The sequence below is a fragment of the Balaenoptera acutorostrata genome, chromosome 4, assembly GCF_949987535.1.
Source record: "Balaenoptera acutorostrata chromosome 4, mBalAcu1.1, whole genome shotgun sequence".
In the NCBI taxonomy this organism is placed as follows: domain Eukaryota; kingdom Metazoa; phylum Chordata; class Mammalia; order Artiodactyla; family Balaenopteridae; genus Balaenoptera; species Balaenoptera acutorostrata.
In genome coordinates this window covers 132,967,329-132,993,111 of record NC_080067.1, presented here as the reverse complement: position 1 = coordinate 132,993,111, position 25,783 = coordinate 132,967,329, and the positions used below count along the sequence as shown (strand labels likewise).

The 25,783-nt window shown below is 39.5% G+C and overlaps 1 protein-coding gene across 7 annotated transcripts in view; it reads left to right on the top strand.

The window, feature by feature from the left end:
• APP (amyloid beta precursor protein) overlaps positions 1-25,441 on the top strand; it is a 277,465-nt gene extending 252,024 nt beyond the window's left edge. For 4 of the 7 annotated variants that reach the window (XM_057545416.1, XM_057545415.1, XM_057545413.1 and 1 more), the window contains 4 exons: positions 6,720-6,773; positions 13,246-13,346; positions 16,104-16,250; positions 24,474-25,441. In XM_057545416.1, coding sequence (XP_057401399.1) covers positions 6,720-6,773; positions 13,246-13,346; positions 16,104-16,250; positions 24,474-24,575 — 404 coding nt within the window. In that variant the 3' untranslated portion in view covers positions 24,576-25,441. The remainder of the gene's footprint in view (positions 1-6,719; positions 6,774-13,245; positions 13,347-16,103; positions 16,251-24,473) is intronic. The other 3 variants (XM_057545417.1, XM_057545414.1, XM_057545412.1) reach the window with 1 other exon arrangement.
• The last annotated feature ends 342 nt before the right edge of the window (positions 25,442-25,783 follow it).

The following is a 25,783-nucleotide window of genomic DNA, read 5'->3' as shown; positions in this document are numbered from 1 at the left end:
TAATAAATATGGATATATGTAGTATTGGTACCTCAAAATACACTCACTTACTCCTCAGACTAAATATAAATCCAATATTAGACTGTAAGTGCACTGGAGAAGCTTTTTTTTAAAGAACCATTGCAGAAAATCTTTATATGGACTGTTTTCATAACATGAGTAATCACCCCAAATGTGTTTCATTAATTTGGAAAATGGTACCTTCTAGTAATAATATCAGACCATAAACAGCAGTGTTATTTATAATATAAAAATAATTAAGACTACCATTTTTAAAAATAGTTCTAACACAGAGGAAAAGAATTTAAGGATATTTAGTTATCAAAGAGCTGGGTGACTTCCCTATTAAATTGTATTATTACTAGAATGCTAGTTTTGTCATTTTTTAAGATAAATACATTTTGGTCATTTAAAATCCTCATCAGTCAGTCTCTAATGAGAATTTTTTGTGAAAAATGTCCAATCTCATTTTGTAAACTGAACACACACAAGATTTCTTCTTTTCCTTTAGGATACTGGGTTGTTTAATTGATAGAGAAATAGGTAACATGTATGGAGTCTGACAAACTTTGTTTGGTAGAAAATTGCCGTCCTTGATGCCCTTTTTATACCAAATAATGTTAAATGTGTAGTTTGTCATTTATGTCCAAGTTTTAGCTTTTTATGGAAAAATTTAAATACATAGATTATTCTCTATTTTTATTAAAAATTGCCTCTGCCATTGAGAACTTATTCATCTCCAATGTGATTCTAAAATTATAATTTATAAAGAATTAAATATCAATTTCTTATAATTTAAGACCTTTTCACATGTCTTTTAAATATATATTTTCCATAAATGAAATGTTCCCATTTAATATTTTCCATTATTTATTGATTTTGGAAAAGTAGGATAAAACATACTTTAGAGTTTACTGTAATCATTTTTATGAACACACACACACAAAAATAATAGAGACTACAAATTGTAATTTATTTATGGTAAAATTTATGGAAAGAGATTTAGAAAGCTAACAATGTAAGCTAAGTTAGCAGCAGAGTAAATTAATTTACAGACATTAATGTGGATGTTTGTTGTAATATTTGGTATTTCCTTTAGAAATGTGAACTGTGCAAAGTTTAATGAAGATAAAAGACACTCCAGCCCCTGTTTTATGTTAACTCTTCAAATTTAGTGAATATAGTGAAATGCAATGAGCTTGGTACCACAGACCACAATAGAGAATAGCAAAACGTTATAAACATCCCAGAAGGTGCTTCACTTCCTGAATTTCAGAATTTCCCTTTCTCTATCAAATCTTGAGAGCTCAACTGCTTTATATATGAATATCAGCCTACGTGTTTCCTTGGTGTCTTTAATGAGGTAAATTTAGCTTTGCATTTATCATATTAATTGTATAAGTAATACCGCAGTTAAATAAATCTGCTCTTATATGCCCTAAGCATTTTATCTTGACTTTATGTGTACTCAGAGGCATGTATATGATCTCCACTAAAAATTATATGCATTCTATCAATATTTAAACATGCTTCTTATGTTAAAATTTTTAAATAGTAGCCAAACTGATCCATTTTGTTTAGGAAAAAAAAATGGGACGAATACTGACTGTTCCTTTTATGTAGAAATATAAAAAGGAACTATTTCATTTCACTAAAGCCGCTTCCTGAAGTCCCGCCCCTGATGCCATTGTCAGCACTCTCAACTGTTTTCCTGTTCTTCTGCCCCTTAACAATTCCCTCAAATCAAACAAGAAACAAAGAAGTGTTGGTACAAGTTAGAAAGCAAGCTGTGATTTTTTTTTTCTCCTCCTCTTGCCAAATAATCCAAAAAAAAACTGGATTTATCCTGGGTTTCCCCAAAGTGATCAGTTTCCCCAAGGTGATCAGTTTTTGGAAGGTCAAGAACAAAAATGGTTTGGAGATACCCCAGAACAAAAATGGTTTGGAGATACCCCAGAACAGCAATGGACTGAACACACCCCCCAGGGCCCTTGAGTATTGCCAAGATAGATGCCCAGTTGGACAAAGTCCGTGACTGAGTGCCTCTGGATCCCTGACCAAGATACAGCTGTTACATTGCCTAGGCCTCATCAAAAGAGCTAATAGTCTTGTTAAATAAGGATGTTACTGACAAACAGCCAAATCTTACATAAGAGTATTGGAGGCAATAATATTTAAGATCTCAGAGCTTGAGTTCTGGTTTTCACCATCATCAGACCACCACTCCTTTTATAACATTTTGAAAAGTCTCTCTAACAATGAATCTTAAACCGAACTGACAGAGTTTGGTAGGGGAGTCAATACAATGGATGTAATTTATAGTAAGTGTTTCAGCAAGTGTTCAGGCTTGACTACCAATGGAAACAATGGCAGTCAGGCGTTTGCCCCCTTATGGATGTGACAAATACAGACGCAGACTGATAGGGGGGCCCTGAATTCGTTTTTCTTTCTTCATTTTATCCAATGGTGAGCTCCAGGAAGATCTACAGTAAGAACTGTGCAGAAATGCACTGTGTTTATATATAAAGCTGAATTAGGTTTTGGACTCACATAATCGTAAATACGTGAATGTCCAGCAGGAATTTAGGAAGCTGTGTAGGGTGCAGGACAATTTCTATTTGTGTGGGATTGCCCTGTGCATGCCATCTAGCATCCCCGGTTCCCAGTCACTAAGAGCCAATAATGTCCACCCTCCTTCTCCCATCATAGTGACAACCAAAATCACCTCCACGTTCCCCACCATCCCACACTACAGAATGATGTGCATCAGCGTTTAAATTCCAGCGCTGCTACGTGATTTGGGGCAAGTTCACAGAGCCTCTTGGGCTGCTTCCTAGTCTGTAAAATAAAGCTGGTAATAATTGCTAACTCAGAGACAGGGTGTGAGCATTAAATGAGATGGTATGGAAAACTCTTAGCAAAGTGCCTAGAATGTAGTAAATGTTCAGTGCTAGTTTTTTGCTTGTTGGTTGATTTTATTTTGTTTGTTTGTTTGTTTTTAAATAGAACCAGGATCATATTAGAGAGGTTTTACCAGCTTGTCTCAGAGAATCACCCTATCACCCAAACAGTATATCCTTAAAATTAATGAATATAACAAGCCGTATAATAGTCCTAAAATCCTACCCTTTCTCCCCATCTTCCTCTTCTCCCTCTCCCCAGAGCCTGTTCCTTGTTAATCTTACAGACATGTGCTTGCACACAAAGCTATTGAAAATGTCTAAAATTCTCAAAGGATTTCCTTTCATTGTTCATGCAATCCTTATCATCATCAGAGCTTCCAACGCTTACCAAAAATTTGTTATTTTTCTCAAGAACAATCAGTCAAGTCCACAGAGAGGTTCAGACACCCAGGCATTCTGTTAATTTATATTGAAAAAATAAGCATATCACAAACACAGTTTTCCAATATTTTAGGCTCTTTGACCAGCTGCGATTTGCCTTCAGGGGTTTTTATTCTGTGGTTTTCTGAGCCACAAAACTGAAATGGCTAAACCGAAGTGAAGCTGTTCTTTATAAAACAGTTGTTCTCATGGATTATGAAATCATCTGGCTGAAAGCTTTTGTGCTGATAGCGTTTTTGTTTGCTCTGCATTTTCATGACTGCCTGACCAAGCCAGCCTGAAGATGAGGAAGAATGCAGTGGCCACCAGAAAGTTTTTGTGGCCAGCATTCAGCTTGTCTGTGTATAATACATACACAAAACACTATAATATTCTTCAAGAGGCACACTAGGTCTTGTAAGATTGTATTGTGTAATTGCATCGTGAATTTGCCCTCTGGTACATTTTCACTTAGCCATAAAGCAGCAATGAACAAAGCACTTTAAATGGGGAAATTGAGATTAAATAATGTCTTTCATCAAACCTGCAAGCCAGGGCTTTTCAGGCCCCTCTTATCTACGAGTAAAACTGATTTCTGGCTGATTCCTCCATCACCTTAGGCCTGATGGGGAGGGGAGGTTGTGCTGGGCAGCATTTAGCTTAGAACTGGTCTATTACAAGGAATGCCAGAGCTAACAAACTCAAAAGTCCTAGCGCTTCCATCATTCTATTTCTTTTTATAGGGGACTGTTTGATTCAGAGCTGCTGATGGCAGTAGAATAACATATTTCTGCCTAAGTTTTATTTTAACTCTTTAAGACAATCTGTTTCTAGTGTTTAATTTACTAAACAGCCAAAGTAACATGTTTTGAACACTATATTGAAGTTACTTGCTGGTTCAACGAGTAATGGTCCATTTGAAAAATTAGAAAGTATTTATTTTGGATTGGGAAGTAATGCACTCCTTTTTCTTGTCAATGTATATTCTTTTATGCAGTGATGAAATTATCTCTTAATTATTGATGTCTGATCACTGAACACAAGTTACTTATTTTTTGAATATTTACTCATATTAAATCAGCCTCACACTGTTAAAGCAGACTAAAGTTTAAGTCACTAAAATTATTATTGTTTATCTTCCTAAAAAATACAGTTTTATTACTGTTTTCAAATAATACATGCACCTTGAAACAGAAAGGCAGAGAAATTTACAGGAATGATCTCCTCACCCAGAATAAACTAATGACAGTTTTTTGTGGTAATATCTTTCAGACCTTTATCTATGCACATTTGATGCGTTTCCATATTCCCTTGAGTAATTATGGAATAGGGCATTATCATTTGTAAGGGTCTTTGGCATATGTGTGCACATTTGAGCCCTGGAAAAACCCAGCTTCCCTGTGACAAAACAGAAGCTCAGAAAGAAGGAGGTTTGCCCAAGAGCGCAGAGAAAACAAGTGGTGGCATTAAAATGGACCCTGAGACTAGACTGACTACCACATCTTCAGTCCAAATTTAAACCACAAACTCAACTGCTTTCCCCTGAGTGGAATACAGTTTCTAATGATTGAACCATTGATGAAGGTAATCACTTTACGTTACTTTTTTGCTCTGTGCGTTTGCTTTGGTACATTCTTACCTTCAACTGAAGCACCATTTGGGGCTCTTGTCATCAGGAAGCTCTCAAAAAGTACAATAATCCTTCAGTTAACACCATTTTATAAGGAGTAATAAAGTCCCTCACTATACGTTGTTGCGGATGGGAAAAAGGATGAAATACAGAGAAACAGTATTGTTCAGATGTATTTGTGAGTTGCAGAAGGAAGTATGTCTTAATCTGATACATCAATAGAGTGTTAGTCATCCTCACAACAGTTGTCATAGAATATTTCATAAATAAGATATTTAATAAATGCAGTTTTATAGTATTTGAGAGTTTTTGAAATGGATTTTTTTAATTTTTGGTTCCTCATTACAATTAGAAGATAACAGTTATTATTTCTATTTTACTTTTGAAGAAACAGCCTCAGACGTGATCATTTGCCCCAGGTCGCCTGCATTGTAAATGTTGGGTTTAGATGCCTCCGCCCTCCTTTTCTCCTCTATGGTGCTGCCAGGCTGCATGATAAAGGACCAAACCACCTTTTTCTTTGGATACATCCAAATGTCTTGGTAGTCTCGGCAACATTATTATTCTCCTATTTTGAAGACTTGGCTTGCTGCCACTTTCTCCTCACTTACTGTTCCCTGCTAACGTATGGCATTCAAAATCAACTTGGGCTTATAACCCCATTTTTGAAAGCCCGGGCTGCGTGCATCAGTAAGCTGTATGGTCTTACTGAAATTTTTGATCCAGATGCCATCCCATCGAGCACACCTTCTCTTCCCATGGGCACCTCTGCTCACTTTTCCATACCTTCTTACTTTTATATTTCCCAGGCCTTACCCAAGAGGCTGTATCCTCCCTCATGGCTTCACTGGCCCCTTCTCCACTATTTATCCTAAAAGCTTTGTTTCTTTCCCTTGCCTGTTTCTTCAAAGACCAGGGTAAGTTCAAGTTAATATTTTCTGAGAATCAGAAGTACTTTGGAAATACCAGCTAATGGTCAACAACAGTGGGCACTATTGTGCTGACTGCAATGTTTTCTTTGGGTCAGACCCAGAATACTCGCAAAGAAAAAATTGTGAAAGTCGACAAATATGAAAGGAAGTATTTGCACTTCACACATTTCAACTCTATGTCATCTATGAAATAGAAACCAGTCTTTAAAAATACAGAGAGAGGGGGAGGAAACTCTGGTTTACCTCTTCTACCCTCAAACTGGGAACAAATTTGCTTCGCTAAATGGCAGGATTATGTGGTGAAACGTTCCTCTCCTGATAAATTCCTATTTGCATTTCTCCTGGCGATTTAACGGAGTCCTTTTATAGTTAATTAACTGTAAAATAAAATAAGATTTTTTTAAAAAAGATAAGATTGGATAGTTGTAAAAGGAGGTATCTTTAAGATTTTCCACTGCGCTGGGTATCATGTATTTTATTTCTAATCAAAAGCCAAGAAACTATTTCTAAATTCGCTGAGAGGAAAACCCACCCTCCCAGCCCCTCTTCTTCGATGTCGCCGCGTATCTCATCCTGGTGAGCGCGTTTATTAGAAAACTAAGGAGTAGGATTGGCACATCGATGGCGATAAGCCTTTTGAAGTGGTACCCCTCCCATCCTTGATGCTCAGGATTAACTCACTGTGGTTCTTTTCTAGCTGCTCCTCTTTTTTTTTTTTTTTTTTTTATAACTTGTGTATTGCACATGCTTTTCCTTGCGCTGTGTTCAGGAGCCACGACTTACCATCTCGATTTGTCTTGTTTGCTTTCCGTGTATCTTGCTTCCTGTGCGCAGTCGAGCCCGTTGACGCCCGCCCTGCCGCCGACCGAGGACTGACCACTCGACCAGGTATATCCCGGTGACCCTCCGCCCCTCCGCATCTCGCGCTTGCGCAGACGCAGCCCCTTTCTTGGGGATTAGCCTCTCTGAATTGCAGATATAGAGAAGCAGGGTTTGAAATGACCATGGAAACCAAACTTTTTAAAACTCCCCTTTGCTTTTCCTTACACTTCATTTCCCAAGTTCCTAATTAGGTGATCAATTTTTTTTCTTTCTGAGCGTTCCTTTTGAAACAATAAAAAGGAGCCCTTCCAACGTTTGGTTTTTTTCTTTTGATTTTCTGGTGGAGAGGGTTCTGTAGAGCCTGTTGGTCCTCAAAAATGGAAACCTACACAGAGGCAGACTCTAGCTGGTGACGACCTGGTTACTGCTGGAACATCTCATTCTTTCTTTCTTGTTTGGTATCCGGATGGTCCGTTTCTAACTCAACTGGGCTCAAACGTGGGTCAGTTCCTCAAGTAGACACGAGTTCCTAACAATATCAGAATTGGAATATCTTTAGAGCCCAGAAATATTTCCATTTTATCTTTTGTGGGTTGTATATACTTATTCCTGATGAGTGTCTAAAACACAGCAGAGGTACGTGCCTCATTTTCCATACAAGTTCTTCATTTTTTATACTACTTAAAATTCCCATTAACACTGATACAGACACTTCTTTTTTTGGTAGTTTCCCAAGCATTAAGAAGAAACACACTTTCACCTTCCTATGTCTCAAATTTAGCGTTAAGAATAATGTCACACCCAACAAAAGCACATACATGCCTGGTTTTGACCCCGTGCACTACCTCGCCCAACTGATAAGTAGCCATTGCTTTCAATGAATCAAAAAGAGAAGTTACTGAATTGACAAATCTATATATATTCTGGGGAGATTTTACTCCCCCAACAGGGCAAACCTACCCATAAATGTTTTCTTCTGTATCTTCGTAATGTCCCCACGCGGTAATCTAGGAACAGGGCGTTAACCTCATATGGAGATGTTAACACAAGGAGGTGGACCTTTGCTCCCAGGTTGAGATGCATTCAGCAGCGGGGCCAGCAGCAGCCCCTGCCCCTCTCTGCCAGCACAGGCTCAGGTTCCATCTGCTTCCCACCACAATCACTGACGAGAAATTCAGAGTCTGCCTTGTGGCACCTTCATGCCTCTGCGCTGTGATTAACAGGGCAGCGGGGGCAGTGGAGTGACACATCTTGACAGCCAGTCTCCTTGATTTTATGAATCTCTTTCTGTAGGGCTTTTCAGAGAAATTTAAATTATAGTAAGTCAGACCCAGTTTCAGCTCTTCTAACGTCTTCCGTATTGCCCGTGTCACACAAGTAAATTTCAAGGAACCAGCAGTTGACACATCCCCAGCCTGCTCAGCCCACGGGTAGGGCCCAAGGCTGAGTGAGGGTCCGTTCCATTCTAACTGCAACTGATACCAGCTTAGGTTGGTCCTTTGCCTTGGGCCTTTGTTAGTGGCACTTCCTACTTTGTTTTTAAAGGAAGAGATGCTTTTCATCTCCAAGCATGAAATGTGAATTAGAAGCGCTCATTCAACCAATTTTCTTAAGTTGCCACATTGGGCACACTGGGCAATTATGTTCCTATTGAAATACCCAGGAAGAGGTAACACCACTGAAGTAGATTTTTTTTCCTTTTTTAAAAAAATCTAAAATGAGAAGGACTTTTCCATACATTCTGAAACAAAAACAATTTGTTTTAAGGGAAGAGCTTGAGAATGCTTAGAGGTAATATACAGATGGGAAGAAGCTCCTTCTAAAGTCTCTTTTGTAACAACAGCAATAGCTCATTTTGATGTTTCACAAAGACTCTCCAACTGCTTTGGAGGGTCGAAAGAAATTAAGTAATAAGGCCCCTGTTCTCAGGAGCTTGAATAGAAAGACCACACCTTGTGTATTTAGAAAGATGAGATGGAATTAGAAAGGCACGGAAATACAAAGTAACATAAAGTGTAAACCACCTTGTGATGTTTGTTTGTGATGTGAGCAGATGGGGCATTAACCAAGGGGTGTGTTAATCAGGGCACTTGCTGGAGATGAGCTTTGAGATAGGTTTTGAAAGGTTTTGGGCATATCCATTGTCAAAGAAGAGGGGAATATTCTCTACAGATAGATGAGAGAATGGCCTGGACCAAGCTTCCTTTCTTATACTATTGTAAGGCTTGGGTTCCCCAGTAGAAGAGGGCCATAGTGGGGAAAGAATGCTCAGATAGGAAGTGAGGGAGATTCTAGCTAAGATATGTTTATGAACAGTCCTATTTGCTGCATATGTCTTAAGACATACGTATGCTCTATATTTTTGTGCTTGTAGTGAGTCTTTCGAGCATTTGGACCAGTTTCCCCCTGTGTTTTCTAGCATTACTTCCGGTTCTTCATCATCACACTTTATGAGACCACGTGTTTGAGTCTAATGTGCTCAATTATATCATTAGATTTTCCAGACTTAGAAACCCTTTCCAGGATTGTCACATCATGTTATTCAATTGATGGCATTGTTTTTTAAATAATCACTGCTGTCACTCTGAAACAAGTAAAGAAAGGGCTTTTGTATAATCACAACTAAGGAAAATGACTTCTCCTTGACTTCCATATCTGAAATAACAGGGCACAGTAACTTCTAGAATGTAGTGTCAAGGAAGGAACACCATAATATAAGTGGTGATTTCTAGGGACGGTGACCATTACAGCTACTCCTCTGGGCTTATTTCCAGAGAGAAATAGACTCTGAAGGACAAGTAACACCATTTGACCAGAATAAAGGAGACAAATACAGGCATACCTCGTTTTATTGCTCTTCACAGATGTTACATTTTTTTTACAAACTGAAGGTTTGTGGCAACCCTGAAGTGAGCAAGTCTATTGGTGCCATTTTCCCAAAAGCATTTGCTCACTTCATGCCTCTGTGTCACATTTTGGTAATTGCGCATTATTTCAAACTTCTTTGTTATTATTATATTATGGTGATCTGTGATAGTGATCTTTGATGTTACTATTGCAAGAATATTACAGCTAGCTGAAGGCTTAGATGATGGTTAGCATTTTTTAGCAATAAAGTATTTTTAATTAAGGTACACGCATTGTTTTTCAGAATAGACTACAGTATAGTGCACACATAGCTTGTATATGCACTGGGAACCCCCCAAAAATAGTATGACTCGCGTTATGGCAATATTCACTTTATTGCGATAATCTGAAACTAAACTGCAATATCTCTGAGCTACGTCTGTACATTAGCAGGCTCTTCACAGGGTGGAAAGCTTACCCTTCTCACTCTAATTTTAACCACGCTTCTCCAGTCCTAATAAAGGAAACCAGATCCTTTGAGAAGGGTTTCCTGAAGGACATGCTTCCCTTCTTCAAGTGAACATGCTTCCCTTCTTGCTGAGAGCCTGGTGTCAGAGCTTAGAGAACGAGAGTCTGGTGTCAGAGCTTAGAGTGGAGTCAGGACAACTCGGAAAATGCATGTGGTAAAACTGTACATGAAGGTCCTTGTGATTTATTTAAAACTTATCATCACATATCACTGTATGCAGTTTCAGCTTATTGTCAGTGACATTTTCGTGGTGCAAGCTTATTAATTTTTTCCCCTTTTAATGACATTTGCTTAATGTATGGGAAGGCTTTTCAGTGAATGACTGTACATGCTGTACAAAAATAAACTAGGGAGAGCTCTTTCCGCGGAGAGTCCTGCAAACTATTGTGCTATAATTAATTATCTGTTGTTCTGACTTGCTGCATGAATTTGAAATTTTTTTGACTATGAAAAGTAATCTTCGTGTCCTTTCAGAAAGAGTGTGGGTTTTTCTAGAAGGAAAGACTATTCAAGAGAGTTTTCTTCAAATCTCAGAAATATAATTTTAACCCTTGCACTGTTAGATCCTGATGACAGAAAGAGGGTAAGGTATAAAGAAATCACTTTGTTTCTAAAGGGACCTCAGATTTAAAAGGGTTTGTAGAAAGATAAAAGTATACAACTAATGAGAAATAAAAGAGCATTAGTGTCACAGCCCAATAAACATTTGTATCAGGAAGATTAGAGGTCAGAATAAGATGAAACTTATTAGAAAATTCTAGTCATTTTAAAGCAAGAACATAAGGAAGAATAGAGAGCCCTACAGCTCTTGGGATGGGGTTAGGGATCAGGGGACAGTCAGTGAGTGGACCAGTAAAAAGATGAGAGAGGATGGGAAACGGTCCCACTCTGATTGTGCTTTCTTTCATGTGTATATTAAACAGGATGGTCTTTTGTTAAAGGAAAGGAAAGTCCAAGACAGGTGAAGATGAGAAAACAAGGCACTAGCCCTTTGTAATAGTTATCTATTACTATGTAATAAATAACCCCATAACTTAGCAACTTAAAAACAAACATTTACCTTCTTATAATGAATTTCAAGGATTTCAAACATGGTTTAGCTGGGTGCTTCAGGCTCAGGGTCTCTCAGGAGGTTGCAATCACGACCTCTGCCACAGCTGCAATCATCTGAGGGCTTGAAGTTTGGCTGGGGCTGGTGGGTCTTTTTCCAAGATGGCTTGCTCACATGGCTGTTGGCAGGAGACCTCAGTACCTCACCATGTGAACTTTTGAGTGTTCTCACAACATGAGTGTCCTCACAACATGGCATCTGGCTTTCACCAGACCAAGTGATCCAAGAGAGAGAATACAAAGGAAGCTGCCTTGTATGACCCAGTCTCAGAAGTCATACCCCATCACTTTTGCCGTATTCTAACAGTGGAAGCAAGTCACTATATCAGGTCTACACCTGAGGAACAGGGAAATAAATCCCACCTCTTGCTGGGAGGAGCATCCACAAATTTGTGGATATATTTTTAAACTACCACACTTCTCTACTCAAGTCCAAGTTCCTATAAATCATGGGCTAGAAGAACTTGAGGGCAAGATCGTAGAACCACTCTCCCTGATGTTTGTGGACTAGGAAGGGCTGGGAAGATAGGGATAAGAAAACGTAGTTGTGACAAGCAGAAGGGAGAGAAGACAGCATCACAATCTACATGCCGGGTGGAGACTGACATTGATCTTGGGACCATTTTCAAATAGGTTATTAAATGGAAGCTTTCTGAGCAGTTGGCCAAGAATCAGTGCTATGTCACAGCCACTATGGGTTCCCTGGATCTTGTAAAATTATCCTCTTTTCTCTTGTGTAGACTGTGCCGTTAGACTGGCACGTCGTACGCTGTGGACATTGCTTTGCAGTTTCAGCAAGATGTGTGACAAGGTTCACAGCACCTTGTAGACAAGACGTAAGAGTTGATAGACCAAAAGCAGGAAGTCAGGTCCCATGGGAGCTGAAGGAACTTGGTAACATGTAGCCCAAGTAAGAGATGAATCAGCAGGAACATGGTGCCTCTCCTTGGGTATCTGATCTGTTCAAGGCTATAGGGCAGAAGGGAGATTTAGGTTTGCTCTGTGTTGAACAGAGTGGAAGTTATAAGGAAACTGATTTTGGCTTAATGTAAGACAGGCCATTCTAGTAGACAAAGCTGTCCAAAAATGGAGGCAAACTGATAATTCCTCTCTGTTTAAGGAGAGCTGAGAGTTTACCCCTGGGTGGGAACACCAGAGAAGAGATGATTTTAGAAGCCATTCTCATCCTAAAATTCTGACTTTTGATATTTAATTGCTACAACGTGGAAACGATATTTACACTTTGTAATTTCACTTTTTGTTTTAAAAATTACTTTGCGTTTTGATTTTAAGCTTCAAATTACTATCTGAAAAATTAAATTCATTATAACAATTAGTGTAAGAATCATATAGCAATTTATAGAGAAAGAAGAGTTAGTACGTTAGAAATTCTGTTAGTCCCACAGAAGCATTTTTCAAAAATTATGTACTGCAGTTCTTTATTCAGCAGATGAACCATTTACATTATGTATCTATAACTAAATCACTTAACTAAATAAATGATATGATTTTTACAGTGCTTCACTGCATAGATGCAAGAACATAATTTATTTGTAATTGGAACAAAGTCCTTAAGTAGCAGTTTTGTTCTGCCAGGTAATTAATACTCATTTTTAAAGCCTTTTATTATTTTTTCTGAAGCAATGAGAGCACATGGAAAAAGACATATAATAGGCTAAACAATAAGCACCTAAACCAAGCAAGCATATTCTAGGAGCAAATCCTTTCCAGCCTCCCAACTAGCATTTAACTTCTGTTTTTTTCCCCATTAAAAAAAAAAAAAATTATAGCATGTGTTTAAAGACAATAGAAGCCTGAAGTGCAAATTTCTTTAATCTTTAATTTCTTTTTGTTTAAAATAGGTAGTGGTTAAGGATTTAAATATAGGGTGTCATTTTTCTTGAAGAAAGTCATTCATCTATTTTCCTCTAACTTCAGGCCTAGAAAGAAGTTTCTGGTAGGCTTTGTGTTGTAATGTTATTGTTTATAGATAAAACAAATGGACTGGCCTGCGTATTTTGATTATGGTGTAATGCTTATGGTATCATGCAGGTTCGGGGTTGACAAATATCAAGACGGAAGAGATTTCGGAAGTGAAGATGGATGCAGAGTTCCGACATGATTCAGGATATGAAGTTCGTCATCAAAAACTGGTACGTGACATAATCTACCTCTTCCGACCACTCTGTCTTGCCAAATGACTTCCGTTCCTCTTGGGTCAGAAATCCAGTTAAGGAAAAGATTAAAACAGAAATAGAACACTTGCCTATAGGATCATCATGAAAACGTGAAGAAAAGAAAAAGAGGCTCTTTATATAGTAGTTCTTTAGGTCTAGAAAGCAGCTGAGCCCACGTTGGGCTTAAAGTGGAATTACTTTGTATTCTACCAGCCATTTTAATTAACTTCCTGTCTGTTTTCTAGGAAATCAGGTTTATAATAGGTTTGTGTGAAGGATCGAAATCTCAAATAAACACGTACAAACACTACTTGGGTTCACAGAACAGCTTCACGGCCGTTGGCTTAATTTCACATCTGTAACTCTTCCCCTGGGCTTCGTCGCCTCTCTCTCACCCCTCCTTTCTGTCCCCTCCCCACATTTTAAATTCTTTCTCCGGGGTGGGATGTTTGGGACCCTCTGGAGGTAGGTAGAGGGGTAGGTGAGCCAGACTGCATTATGTTCCTGGCAGTGTGTTCAGCCGAAGGCTTGGGCAAGAAAGACTGTGGCTTCGCTTTCAGACAAAATTGCCCTTTTTCCCCCCAACTAATGTTAGAATTGGAGTAAATCAAAAGGCACCCATCTCCCTTAAGGTTACATAAAAACCTTTACCGAAAGCTTCAGATAAATCAATCCTGCATTATGCTAGGGGTCCTCCCATCTTAAGAGTAAATAAGCCCAGTAAGTGGCTTAAATTAATAAAGAAGACAATTTTGTTGCACATTCAGTAGTGAACAAAAGTGGTAATCAAATTCTGAAAGCAGTAATAATACTTGAGAAGGGCTCTCTCAGGCACTTATTTTGTTTTTGTGTGTGTGTATACATGTGTTTTTCCCTTTCAAGGGGAAACTGTCTTTCCATTATTCATAAATAAAATGTATAAATCCAAGTATTAAACTCCAACAGAAACCCCTATAAGGTATAGCGTATGCCTCTTTTCACTCTAAACAATTGAGGCAAGTTCAAAATTGACTTGAGATTCAGATTTGCATTTTAACTCCCATAATCTTTTTGATAAAAGCACAGGGAACTTTTGGAAGCACGGTTTTCGTTGGCAAGTTAATCCAGTGTCAGTTATTATAGAATCAGGGGCACTCTTGATCTGGCTGATGCTGAAGAGGTTAATAAAAACTTGTGGAATCTGTTGAGGATTTGGGAGCTGGTGGGGCAGAGAGCTGAAGATTAACGTGTGGATTTGCGTTTTCTGGTGCCTGTGTCGTAAAAGCCCGTCTCCGCAGTTACACTAACTCCTGTAATACGACCGTGGCTAATGGCAGGGGCAGCAATTAAGAGAATCAGCTCCCTCTGCTGAGCCAGTTGACGAAATAATGCACTACAATTAGTGCAATGAATAGTACAAAATTACAGGATTTTCTTAAAGACATAGGAAGATGTCCAGACTTGCATTCATTTCTGATTACCTCATACTTTTATCGTTAGCTAATTAATGATTTGCTTTTTATAAATATGTTGAGTGAGCATATTGGTTTAGAAAGGGGCATAATTATGAACAGCTTATAATTTCATTGCAGATATACCGTAAGTAAAACTCTGTTAGAAATTTGCTTTGTTTGCTGTATTTCATGTTGCCTTTGCAGACTGCTAGGATGTTAGTTCTAGCCATGCCAGTCCCGTCATTTTACTATCTTGAGATTATACTAAAAGAATTATTTTGGGAGCTGTTTTTATTAATTGGCATAGCAAATGTGGTATATGTTCAGTAGTAGTTGGGCCAGATGATCCGTCATAAGAGCATGTCCTTACATAAAAAGTGATAAAAGTTGCAGTGTGTTTTTATAATTCCATTCAAGTAAAGTTGAAAAATAATGACTTGCATTTATAAACAGTATGAAGGAATGTAGTGTACTAAATTTATCACTGAATAAATTTCTTCTTTACAGTATCCTCTAAATTCTTTTCATGTTTAACACAAATAAACATCAAGAATAAAACAACATTTTTAGTTGAGTTGCCAGAGACAACATAGTAAGAAAGCATGTGTTAATGTGTGGCTATTAAAATTCCTATCTTGTTGCCTACTACTTCTTCTCTTTGAAATAAGTGCCTTTTAAGCATGATGCTTCTCAAGGTTAATTAGTGTCTTGCTGAATTATTGTGGCTGAAAGTAGGTAACAAGATGCCTTTTTTCTTCTGTTTAATGTCTTTGTTTCAGAATGCTTGTTCCTACGTATTAAAAGTGTCCCTCTAAGGAAATGAGGGCACCTATAGTTTGGAAAAGCACCTAAGGCATAGCGGTCATGCGTCAGGTCTCCCAGTTTAAACCTGCTGTGACTGGGAAAATACTGACCTCCTTTCATAATCACGATCCGTGCCTTTCCAGTTTTTGATAGATCCGAGAGCTGCCGTCCCCCTCTTACAGAATGTTCCATCTGTCAAAGGGTTTCAGGTCCCTGCAGGCTTCTGTTTTGCCTTTCTAGAGACATGTGGGGGATGGAGGGAAATGGACTTTCTAGGACTGGGGAAGGCACATGTTGTACATCATTCTGTAGACTACAGATGTCATTCTTAGTAAGTAGAATGTGGGGTTTTTCTTCAAGTACGCACCAAATAATTGAGTGACCAACAACTCAAACTTATGGCATAAAATATATACCGAATATACTGAAACTTTTCACATACCTCATCCAGATATCTCCCGCAATTACAATCCTTTCTCTTGCATTTGTTTTCAAGGTGTTCTTTGCAGAAGATGTGGGTTCAAACAAAGGTGCAATCATTGGACTCATGGTGGGCGGTGTTGTCATAGCAACAGTGATTGTCATCACCCTGGTGATGCTAAAGAAGAAACAGTACACGTCCATCCATCATGGTGTGGTGGAGGTAGGTAAACGTGTCTGCATGTGTTTGCAAGTGGGAGTGAAAGACTATGAAGAAAATCTTGCTGGGTGTTAGACTAAGAATCATCCAAGTATCTCTTCTTTGAACAAACAATCCATATTGCTGCTCAAGTTGCAGCTATTTTCTTGCTTCTGGTTTTTATTCATTCCAACTTATCACTACTGTGATCAAGACATTGGGGATATATGCTGCTATCTCAACTTCTTATAATTTGTATTGAAATATCAAAATAATACTAATGGTAATGCCTGGCTTACGGATATTGTGATTATGGATACTGTGATTACAAACATTTAAAAGAAAAAATAACAGCAGACGTTACAAATGAAAAAGGAAGTGGAAGGCTGCTTTTAAAAAAAATTTTTTTAAGCACATTTATTGCTGGATTTTTTTATCTTAAATAATTTGATTTCTACCTCAAGCCCAGGTAATAGTAAATAATTTTCAGTAAAGAGTCTTACCTTTAAAGTTTCACAGAAAATCACATTGTACCAAAAGGCTGAGTGAAACATACAAGGTTGTTCAAGATCTTAAACCTGTCACCCTGCACATCCACCTGAAATATCTTAGTTTCAAGGTGTTAGTGCAATGGCACTGGAGGTGGAGAGAAGACCCACAAAGTGACAATTACATTTACTTGAGACTCTCCAAACACCCCAACCTGTGAGAAACAGGAGTATGTACAACACAGAGGTAGCAAGTTACACCAACAAAACAGAGTAAGCTGCGGGATTCAAATATGATGCCTTAAACCCATGATACAAAATATTTTAAAATAAAATTAAATGTGCAAATAAGTTCTTTATATGCATTTAAAATGCAGGGTTTAGGGGAGGAACCTCACAGTATATGTATTTTTTAGGAAACTGTTAGAGAAAGTGAATTAATACATCTTGAGAAGTTTAGAATTTTTAGAGCTGAAAGAGATCTCAATGATCAATTAATTGATCTTCTCATTTTCTAGATGAGAAAACAGACCCAGACAGAAGACATGTCCTTTCAATGTCAAATTCCGTAGAGCCAAGTTCACAGTACAGATTTCCCCACATCCTGTCCATTGCTTTTTCCATCAGAGCAAAGTTCAGATATTTCCAGTGAGTTAAACTTCTCACTAACCCCAAGGAAATGTGCTCCAAACCATTCTCGATTATAGGAGGGTAGGAACGGTTTAAATAAATTAAGTTTGTGGCAAAGCCAGAAACCTCATTTAGTTCAGCACTTGGAACATCCAAGCTCCTTGTTTACAGGAGCTGCTGATGGAAATTGGTTTTGAGTCTTGTTTTCCATGCCCATCCTGGTGTGGATGTGCTAAAGAACAGTGAAATGAATGAATCCAGGAAACAGATGGCAAGATGTATAAGAGCTGAATGATTGACAGATAGGAGGGTGAGCACATAAATAAGTGATGACAGCGTCATGAAGTGTGGGGCGCTGCTCTTCATAATAGTATTTCTGAGCTTCTGTCCTTTGAAACAGTATAAGATGTATTATTAGTAGCGTTATTAGCATCAGTAATCTCATTTCTACTCACAACAAATTTTTTCCAAAAAAAACAATTTTTTTCCATTTTTCATTTTAATTCCATGTTTGAGCAAAAAAAAAAAGTTTTCATACTTGAATAATTCAAAAGCCCATTTAAATTTTTTTAATATAATCATACATTTTAATGGCCTTGAACTGATGAATCTACCCAAGAGGTGGCTTCCTTTTTATCAAAGTGCCTATATTGGTTTGCTCAGGCTGCCATAGCAAAGCCACAGGCTGGGTGGCTTAAACAACAGAAATGTACTTCCTCGCAATTCCTGAGGCCTCTCTCCTGGGCTCATAGGTGGCCCCCCTGTGCCTTTACACCATCTTCCCCTGTGCAGGTCTGTGTCCTAATCTCCTCTTCTTGTAAGGACACCAGTATTAACTGCATAAAGTCCACACTAATGACCTCATTTAACCTTAATTTCATCTTTAAAGACCCTCCAAATACAGTTATATTGTGAGGTATTAAGGATTAGGTTTTTAGCATCGGAATTTGGGGAGGACACAGTTCGGCCCATAACAGAGGCCAGTGATGCTGGGCGGTAAAAACAAGGCATCTCAGGGGCTCTTTGCCATGATTGCCATGGTTGTGCATGAGACTTACCAGGTACTGACTTCAAAGGACACATTCCCCAGGTCCCACCTCAGACCTAGGAAAACAGAATTTCTAAATAAGAGGCTGGAAATCTGAGTGTAGAAAATGTTCGCAGCTGAATCAGACATGCAGTCAGTTTTGAGAATCACTGATGTATATAGAGTGTTACCGCTCCTGCCTCTTTGTTGTCTAAGCAAACCTTAGGGAGCAGAAAATGGTATCTCCTTGTCTCCAAGCTCACTAGTCTCTCACTAGTCGCCTTTTAAGCCTTCTTACAGCTGCCTAGGTTAAATGTTTCTTTTGGTTAGTTAGCAAGAAAAGTCTCCTTGGTTTTGGAATATTGGAGCAGTTGGTGCTTTAACGTGAGTTCTGAAAAAAATAAATTAATTTTTAAACCAGAAGGCATCCTTGTAGGGAGGGCAGTCGATCAGCCCTTCTCTTGGTATTTATTTTGTTAGCTACTTGAGAGCAACTAGGAACCTCTAGAGTAACTGCCCCACCTCCTTTTATGTTTCTTTTCTTCATTTCCTCTCACTTCCTTCTTCCTTAAAGTAACAATGTTGTCAAGAGCCGGGAAACCATCCCGTGTTCCCTGGAAAGGCCTTCCTTTCTCTCCATTCCTTAGGTAACCCTTCCTCAAGCTCCGTGTTGAGCCAGTGTTCAACACGGAGCTTGAGGAGCTTCAGGCTAACTTCATCTAAGGTGCTTGTCACCATCCCTGCCCTCAGGAAGGTGATAGTCTAGCTCTGGTGGTTGAACTTGGACACAGAAAGCTGCAACCCAGCCTAGACACCTAGGCTGCCTCACGTGGCCTGGGTGATGCAGGGTGCTGGGGGGTTTCAACCTCATTGCTCTCAGAGTCTACGCCGAATGAAGTGGTCCTCCCACACACGTTCCTCTGCCTGTCTTAGCAGGCTGTCACCCTCAAGGACATGGAAATAAGTTTATTGCCAGCTCTGGTTAACCTATTTCATTAATGAGTAACCTTATTTCACTAAGAACAAAAATGAGTAAATGGGTATTCCCAGATGGATGGGTCTAAGTCTGTCAGAACAGAATACAGTCACACCTCATACCATCCGTGCATGAAGGAGAAATCACAACAAAAGCTTTGGTGTCCGGGAAATCGCTCCTTCTTAGAGGAAAAGATTCCTGCAGAAGATCACAGAGGTGTGGAAGTGAAAGCAAGCCCAGTACTTTTATTAATAGAATCGTTACCCTGTAGAAATGAGCAGTTGCTAGTTTTGGCTTTGAAAAACTAAGCAATAAATGTTGATTTAATGACTTGCTTAGTCATAAGGCCAGAGATTCAGTCTGTAAGTCATTAGCTACGGTTTCCCAAGGAGATGACAGTGCTTCATTTGTGCATCAAGCAGTGACAAGATAGGCTTCTGTTATTCTGTTTCCCAAATGTGCGCACCATCTCCGGTGGCTGAGTATCCCAGCGCCTGCTGAATTACCCACCGTTGTCCTGCTGTAATCAGGTTCTGCAAAGCCCATTGACCCCAGGTTCTGTGTAGTAGCAGACGGGCCTTTTCTACACTGATGTCAGTTGACACTGAATATTTTAAAATATATATTGGAGTAGTATGTCCACTACTCCTCATCTTTAATAAGAAGGGGGGGGCACAAATTCTCTTTATTGAAGGACATAACAAAATTGTTCTTTCACAGATCTGATAACTAGAACCCCAGAAGTCTCCCATCCCCGCCCCCAGTCATCTCATGAATGATCTAAAGAAGAGAGTTGCTTCTTTATCTTTTTATGGAGATATGGCATATGACTCTTTCTAATGAATGTGCTATCAGATTGGTGACATTATACAAATAGGTCCTTCTGGGTCCTTTCTTCCTGGCAAAAAGTCAACTTTTAGCGGAGGCACCTAGCAACCGCTATGGCAGTCAGACAGATTGGTCAGGTTAAATTGGAAGCAATGGTAAGAAAAAGTGAGGGTGGCCTCAAAGTCTTCAGGCGGCTGGAAGTGAACAGCAGGAGGAGAAATTGGAAGGTCAAAGGAAATCCTCAGCGTAGCGGGAGAGTTCCAGGGCATGCCTGGAGAATTACTTGATGTAGGCACTAAATATAACTGAACTACTTATAAAGAGCTGGAAATATAATTAAGAAAATGAACATGTATACTGTAGAGTAGAAAACCAACACTGCGAGGTTACTAGAAAGGATAAACCATTAGCTTGAAAACGTCATTGCTGTTCTCTTTGCTTGTATTTTCCTTCCCATGTTCCTGGTGGTTTTGATCTTACACTCTCTGGTTATTTTTCATGTTTAGTTTATCTTATCCTCCATTCTTTGTCCACCTAGATGACCTGAAATGGAAAGTCTTAGGGGCCGGGATTCTGTTGTTGGGCCATGCATAAAGGGACACCCATCAACACACATCCTGCTGATTACTATACGTAATAAAATTAAAATACAGTGTCCACTGGCCCTCCTCCAAGCTTAAAGTACCTACACGAGAAACGGGATGGCAGGGGTATCTAGAAATTAAGGAGAGACCCAAATAGATTTTATGTCTGCAGTCTAGTGGTTGAGCTATAAATTCTTCTGGATATAGTGAAGGAATAAATAGCTCCAAAGAGTCAAGTTCAGGGAGAAAGGGGTAGGAAGAGGGCATTAGCCAAACAGTAGTCAAAAGTTCTATGCAAGGTCGTGTTAGGACCAGATGAATCAGGCTCTTTGGGCTCAGTTCTCAGTGTATGTCAGCAGCAGTGACCCGTGGAAGTCCAAGCTGGGGTGCAGCGCAGGGGCCCCGGGGTCTCTAACAAAGATGAAGACTTCAGATCAGTCATTGCTCCCATCAAGTCCAGAAAGTCCAGAGAGGGGACGCTCAGAGGTGTTGTGCCGGGTGGGTTTTCATCTCAGCAAGTGACACATGTTCCTGCCCCGGGGAGCAGATGGGGATTCTGTCCCCCGCTCCATTGTTCTGTGGTTTCTTCCAGAATAAGCACCACTGGCTACATCTTCCCCCAGTTCCATATGAAGGGAAATAGTGAGTGACAGATGGCTGAGCCTTGCTGGGGAGGAAGACTCCCCCTTACCTGCCGCCCTTCCTTCCGTGGTAGGTTTATCCATGGACATGAGTACTGTTTCACTTTTAGCTCTCGAGGGGTTGGGAATAAAAAGATGCAATCCACACTCCTTGGCTGCCATGTTGTAAAGGCAATCCCTTCTCCTGTAGCTCCTGAGCCCTCTGAGACCTGAGGGCCAAGTCGCCGCACTGCAGGACCGGCAGAACAGCTGCCCTCCCAGCGGCAAAGGGTCACGAGGATCAGCAAGTAGAAAAGAGGCCAAGGAAAGACAGGAAAGTTAGCTGCCTGACTTGCATACCAGCCTCTGAGCCTGGCATTTACTGGCAGGGCTCTCTTAAAGAATTGGGCTTTGGCCTTTGAAGAGAAGATCAACTCTTAAGTTGCCAGGTGTTCCCCTGCCCTTGATGAATGCAGCCAGTATGAGGGTTGACGTGGCTCTGGGGGGAGATACAAGTTTAATACTCCAACAATCAAGCAGCGCTATGTTTTCTTCTACACTCAGAAACATAGCAGCTTTGTGCTTGATCTCCTCGGCAAGATTTTTTTTTTAATCTCCACATTCTTTGAAATCTCAGTTAAGAGGTGGCACAGCGCGAAAAGATGGCCAAGTTCAAATGGCATAGGGCTGCAGACAGGCTGTTTCCTGCAAGCAGATATGGAGAATGAATGAAATCTCTTGTTATTGGTGCTGACCTTTAATGATGGCGTTTTAACTTACAAGTCAGTGGCTAATGACACAATTGCCAGTTAAAGCAAGGTGACCTCATTTGTTGACAACAGAGCAGATCAAAGGAAGAGAAAGGGATGGGAAAACACCAGTGATTATTCCCCCAGGGCCAGCGATGGTGAGCCTCCATTTGAGCCGTGTCCTCTGAGGGGAATTTTATGACTTTTTATTCCAGCTGCCTTGAGATTAGCCAAGGTGATCATTCCAACTCATGACCAGACTGAAAGGCGTCAGTTGGTCCATGAGGTGGAGTCATACAAAGTAACCTTGGGGGAACCAGATTATTCCAGTTTTATTGAGATATACTGACATATAACATTGTATTAGTTTTAAGTTTGCAGCATGATAATTTGATGTATGTGTATATTGTGAAATGATTACCAAAATAAGTTTAGTTAACAACTATCACTTCACATAATTACAATTTTTTTCTTGTTGTGAGAACTTTGAAGATCCATTCTCTTAACAACTTTCAAATATACAATGCAGTATTGTTGACTATAGTTACCATGCTCTACATAACATCCCCAGAAATTATAACTGGAAGTTTGTGTCTTTTGACCATCTTCACCCATTTCACCAACTCTGCAACCACCAGTCTGCTCACTGTATCTGTGATTTGGGTTTTTTTAGATTCCACGTATAAGTGAAGTTCTATAGTATTTGTCTTTTTCTCTGTCTGACTTATTTTGCTTAGCATAATGCCCTCAAGGTTCATCCCTGTTGTCACAAACTGCAGAATTTCCTTCTTTATTATGGCTGAATAATATTCCGTCATGTGTGTATCACATTTTCTTTATCCATTCATCCATTAATGGGCACTTAGGTTGTGTCCATGTCTTGGCTATTGTAAGTAATACTGCACTGAACATTGGGGTGCAGGTATCTTTTCAAGATAGTGATATCATTTCCTTTGGATACATACTCAGAAGTGGAATTGCTGGGTCATATGGTAGTTCTCTGTTTGGTTTACTGAGGATCTTCCATAATGTGTTCCACAGTGACTGCACCATGCTTTTGGTCTAAATTATTCATTAGCCGGTGTGGGTTAGCCATGGTGTATCAATCGCCCTCCATCCCTAGAACTAGTGTCCTAGCACCAACACACCCACTCTCTGGTGTTTGTCCTTCGTCGGGTTCAGGGGGAAAAGCTGCTTCAGGAGCTAGGTATCACTTTGCAGCACTGGACAGTGGAGAACAGGCCTGCGGCATTCTCCTGGAAATGATGAAGGGAGCCCGATCTCATCGTGTACAGAATAGAAAACACCCCTTTGAAAGAAAAACCAACTTCTGGACAGCACATCTTACCCTTTCCTGTGGAAGACATGCTTCTTCACTCTGATTAAGTTTGTGTTGATTTTCTCCATCTTCCAGTGGTTTTACAGAAGGTTTAAAGCAATCATAACAAAACTAAGCTTTCATTTATTCAGCAAAGAGTTAAGTATTTGCTTCCTCTCTTCTGTGGACTATTTGAGGTACAGCAAATATACTAGAAACCTAAACATCCCCACACACACCCCAACACACACCTGGCCCAGCCTGCAGAGAGTAAATAAGTGTAGCTCCAACCTAACAGTGACACTGAGGGGAGGAACACAAATTTACAACTGCTGGCTTGATCTTGGAGGGGAACCACCATATCACGGAGGGAATCTCTTTAAACCTTCAGATGACATACTTTTAGAATCTTAGTGCTAGGTTAAAAAATAATAATAATCTGGAACAGCATGTTCTTTCTGTGTTTTTTAATATCTTTTGATATACCTATATCATTATTTTAATTAAAAGAGTCTTTCTTTAACATCTTAAATTTAGTGAACACGGGGACAAACTAAAACGAGCTCGGGGAGATATTCAGCAGTCTTCCTTTCTACGTTGCTGAATCTCTCTCCGTAATACTGTTGGCTTTTTTTTCTAGCTTAACACCACACTTTTCAAGTAAGGGAGTCTTTCATGGAAGCCTTTTGTCTTTTTTCGGGCCAACAAGGGAAGAAAAAATATTTATTGCCCTAGATGTATCCAGTTACTATTCAGTTGGGGAAGCAAACCAGTGAGCGCTTTGCAAGCCAAGCCAGCGGGTCAAGGTTTTAAGCGCCACCTAGTGGTAGATGGAGCATCTGCATAACTGGTGGGCACAGGCGTTCTGCTCTATGTCAAAGTGGTGAAGAAAGAGGGAACATTGTAGGTGTTCTGCAATCTTGGCAAGAGAAGAGTACAGTGCACCTTATCTTTTTACTGCCTTCTCCGTGTGCACTCTTAAAAGATTGCTTTTCTTAACGCATTTGTCCTCGTTCTTGCTTTGCAGGTTGACGCTGCCGTGACCCCAGAGGAGCGCCACCTCTCCAAGATGCAGCAGAACGGCTACGAAAACCCAACTTACAAGTTCTTTGAGCAGATGCAGAACTAGACCACCACCGCAGCAGCCTCTGAAGTTGGACAGCAAAACCATTGCTTCACAACCCATCGGTGTTCATTTAGAGAATAATGTGGAAAGAAACAAACCCTTCTGTTTTATTATTTACTCATTATCGCCTTTTGACAGCTGTGCTGTAACACAAGTAGATGCCTGAACTTGAATTAATATACAAATCAGTAATGTATTCTCTCTCTTCACATTTCGGTCTCTCCACTACATTATTAATGGATTTTGTGTACTGTAAAGAATTTAGCTGTATCTAACTAGTGCATGAATAGATTCCCTCCTGATTATTTATCACATAGCCCCTTAGCCAGTTGTATATTATTCTTGTGGTTTGTGACCCAGTTAAATCCTACTTTGAAATATGCTTTAAGAATCGATGGGAGATGCTTCATGTGAACGTGGGAGTTTAGCTGCTTCTCTTGCCTAAGTATTCTTTTCCTGATCACTATGCATTTTAAAGTTAAACATTTTTATGTATTCCAGATGAGTTAGAGGATTTTTTTTCCACAATGGCATTTTACTGTACAGATTGCTGCTTCTGCTATATTTGTGATATAGGAATTATGAGGATACACGTTTATTTCTTTGTGCCTGTTTTATGTGCACACATTAGGCATTGAGAATTGAAACTTTTTTTGTCCACGTATCTTCGGATCTTTGATAAATAAAAGAATCCCTGTTCATTGTAAGCACTTTTACAGGTGGGGGAGGGTGGGATGGGATTGCCCTGCTGGTCTCCAATTACCAAGAATTCTCCCCAAAAATTTTCTGCAGGATGATTGTACAGAATCATTGCTTATGACCATGATAGCTTTCTACACTGTATTACATAAATAAATTAAATAAAATGACGCTGGGCAAGAGTTTTCTTTGAAGGATGACTATGGATGTTAAATATTCAAAGTAATTTTGGGTGGGGAAGAAGAGGTAGATTCAGTTTCTTTCACCCAGTCTGAAACACTTTATTTATGATACCAAAAAAAAAAAAAAAAATGAAAGTGGAAGGGACAAAAATCAGGGAATGCGGAAGGCAAGCCTGGACAAACCCTTTGAGATTTGTCTTCAATTTGTATAAAACGGTGTTTTCATGTAAATAAATACATTATTGGAGGAGCGCCATTGTGCGGTGTGAATGATTCCATGGTAACAACCTTCTGATCCTTGAGTCATCGGAAGACTGCTAAGAACATTCG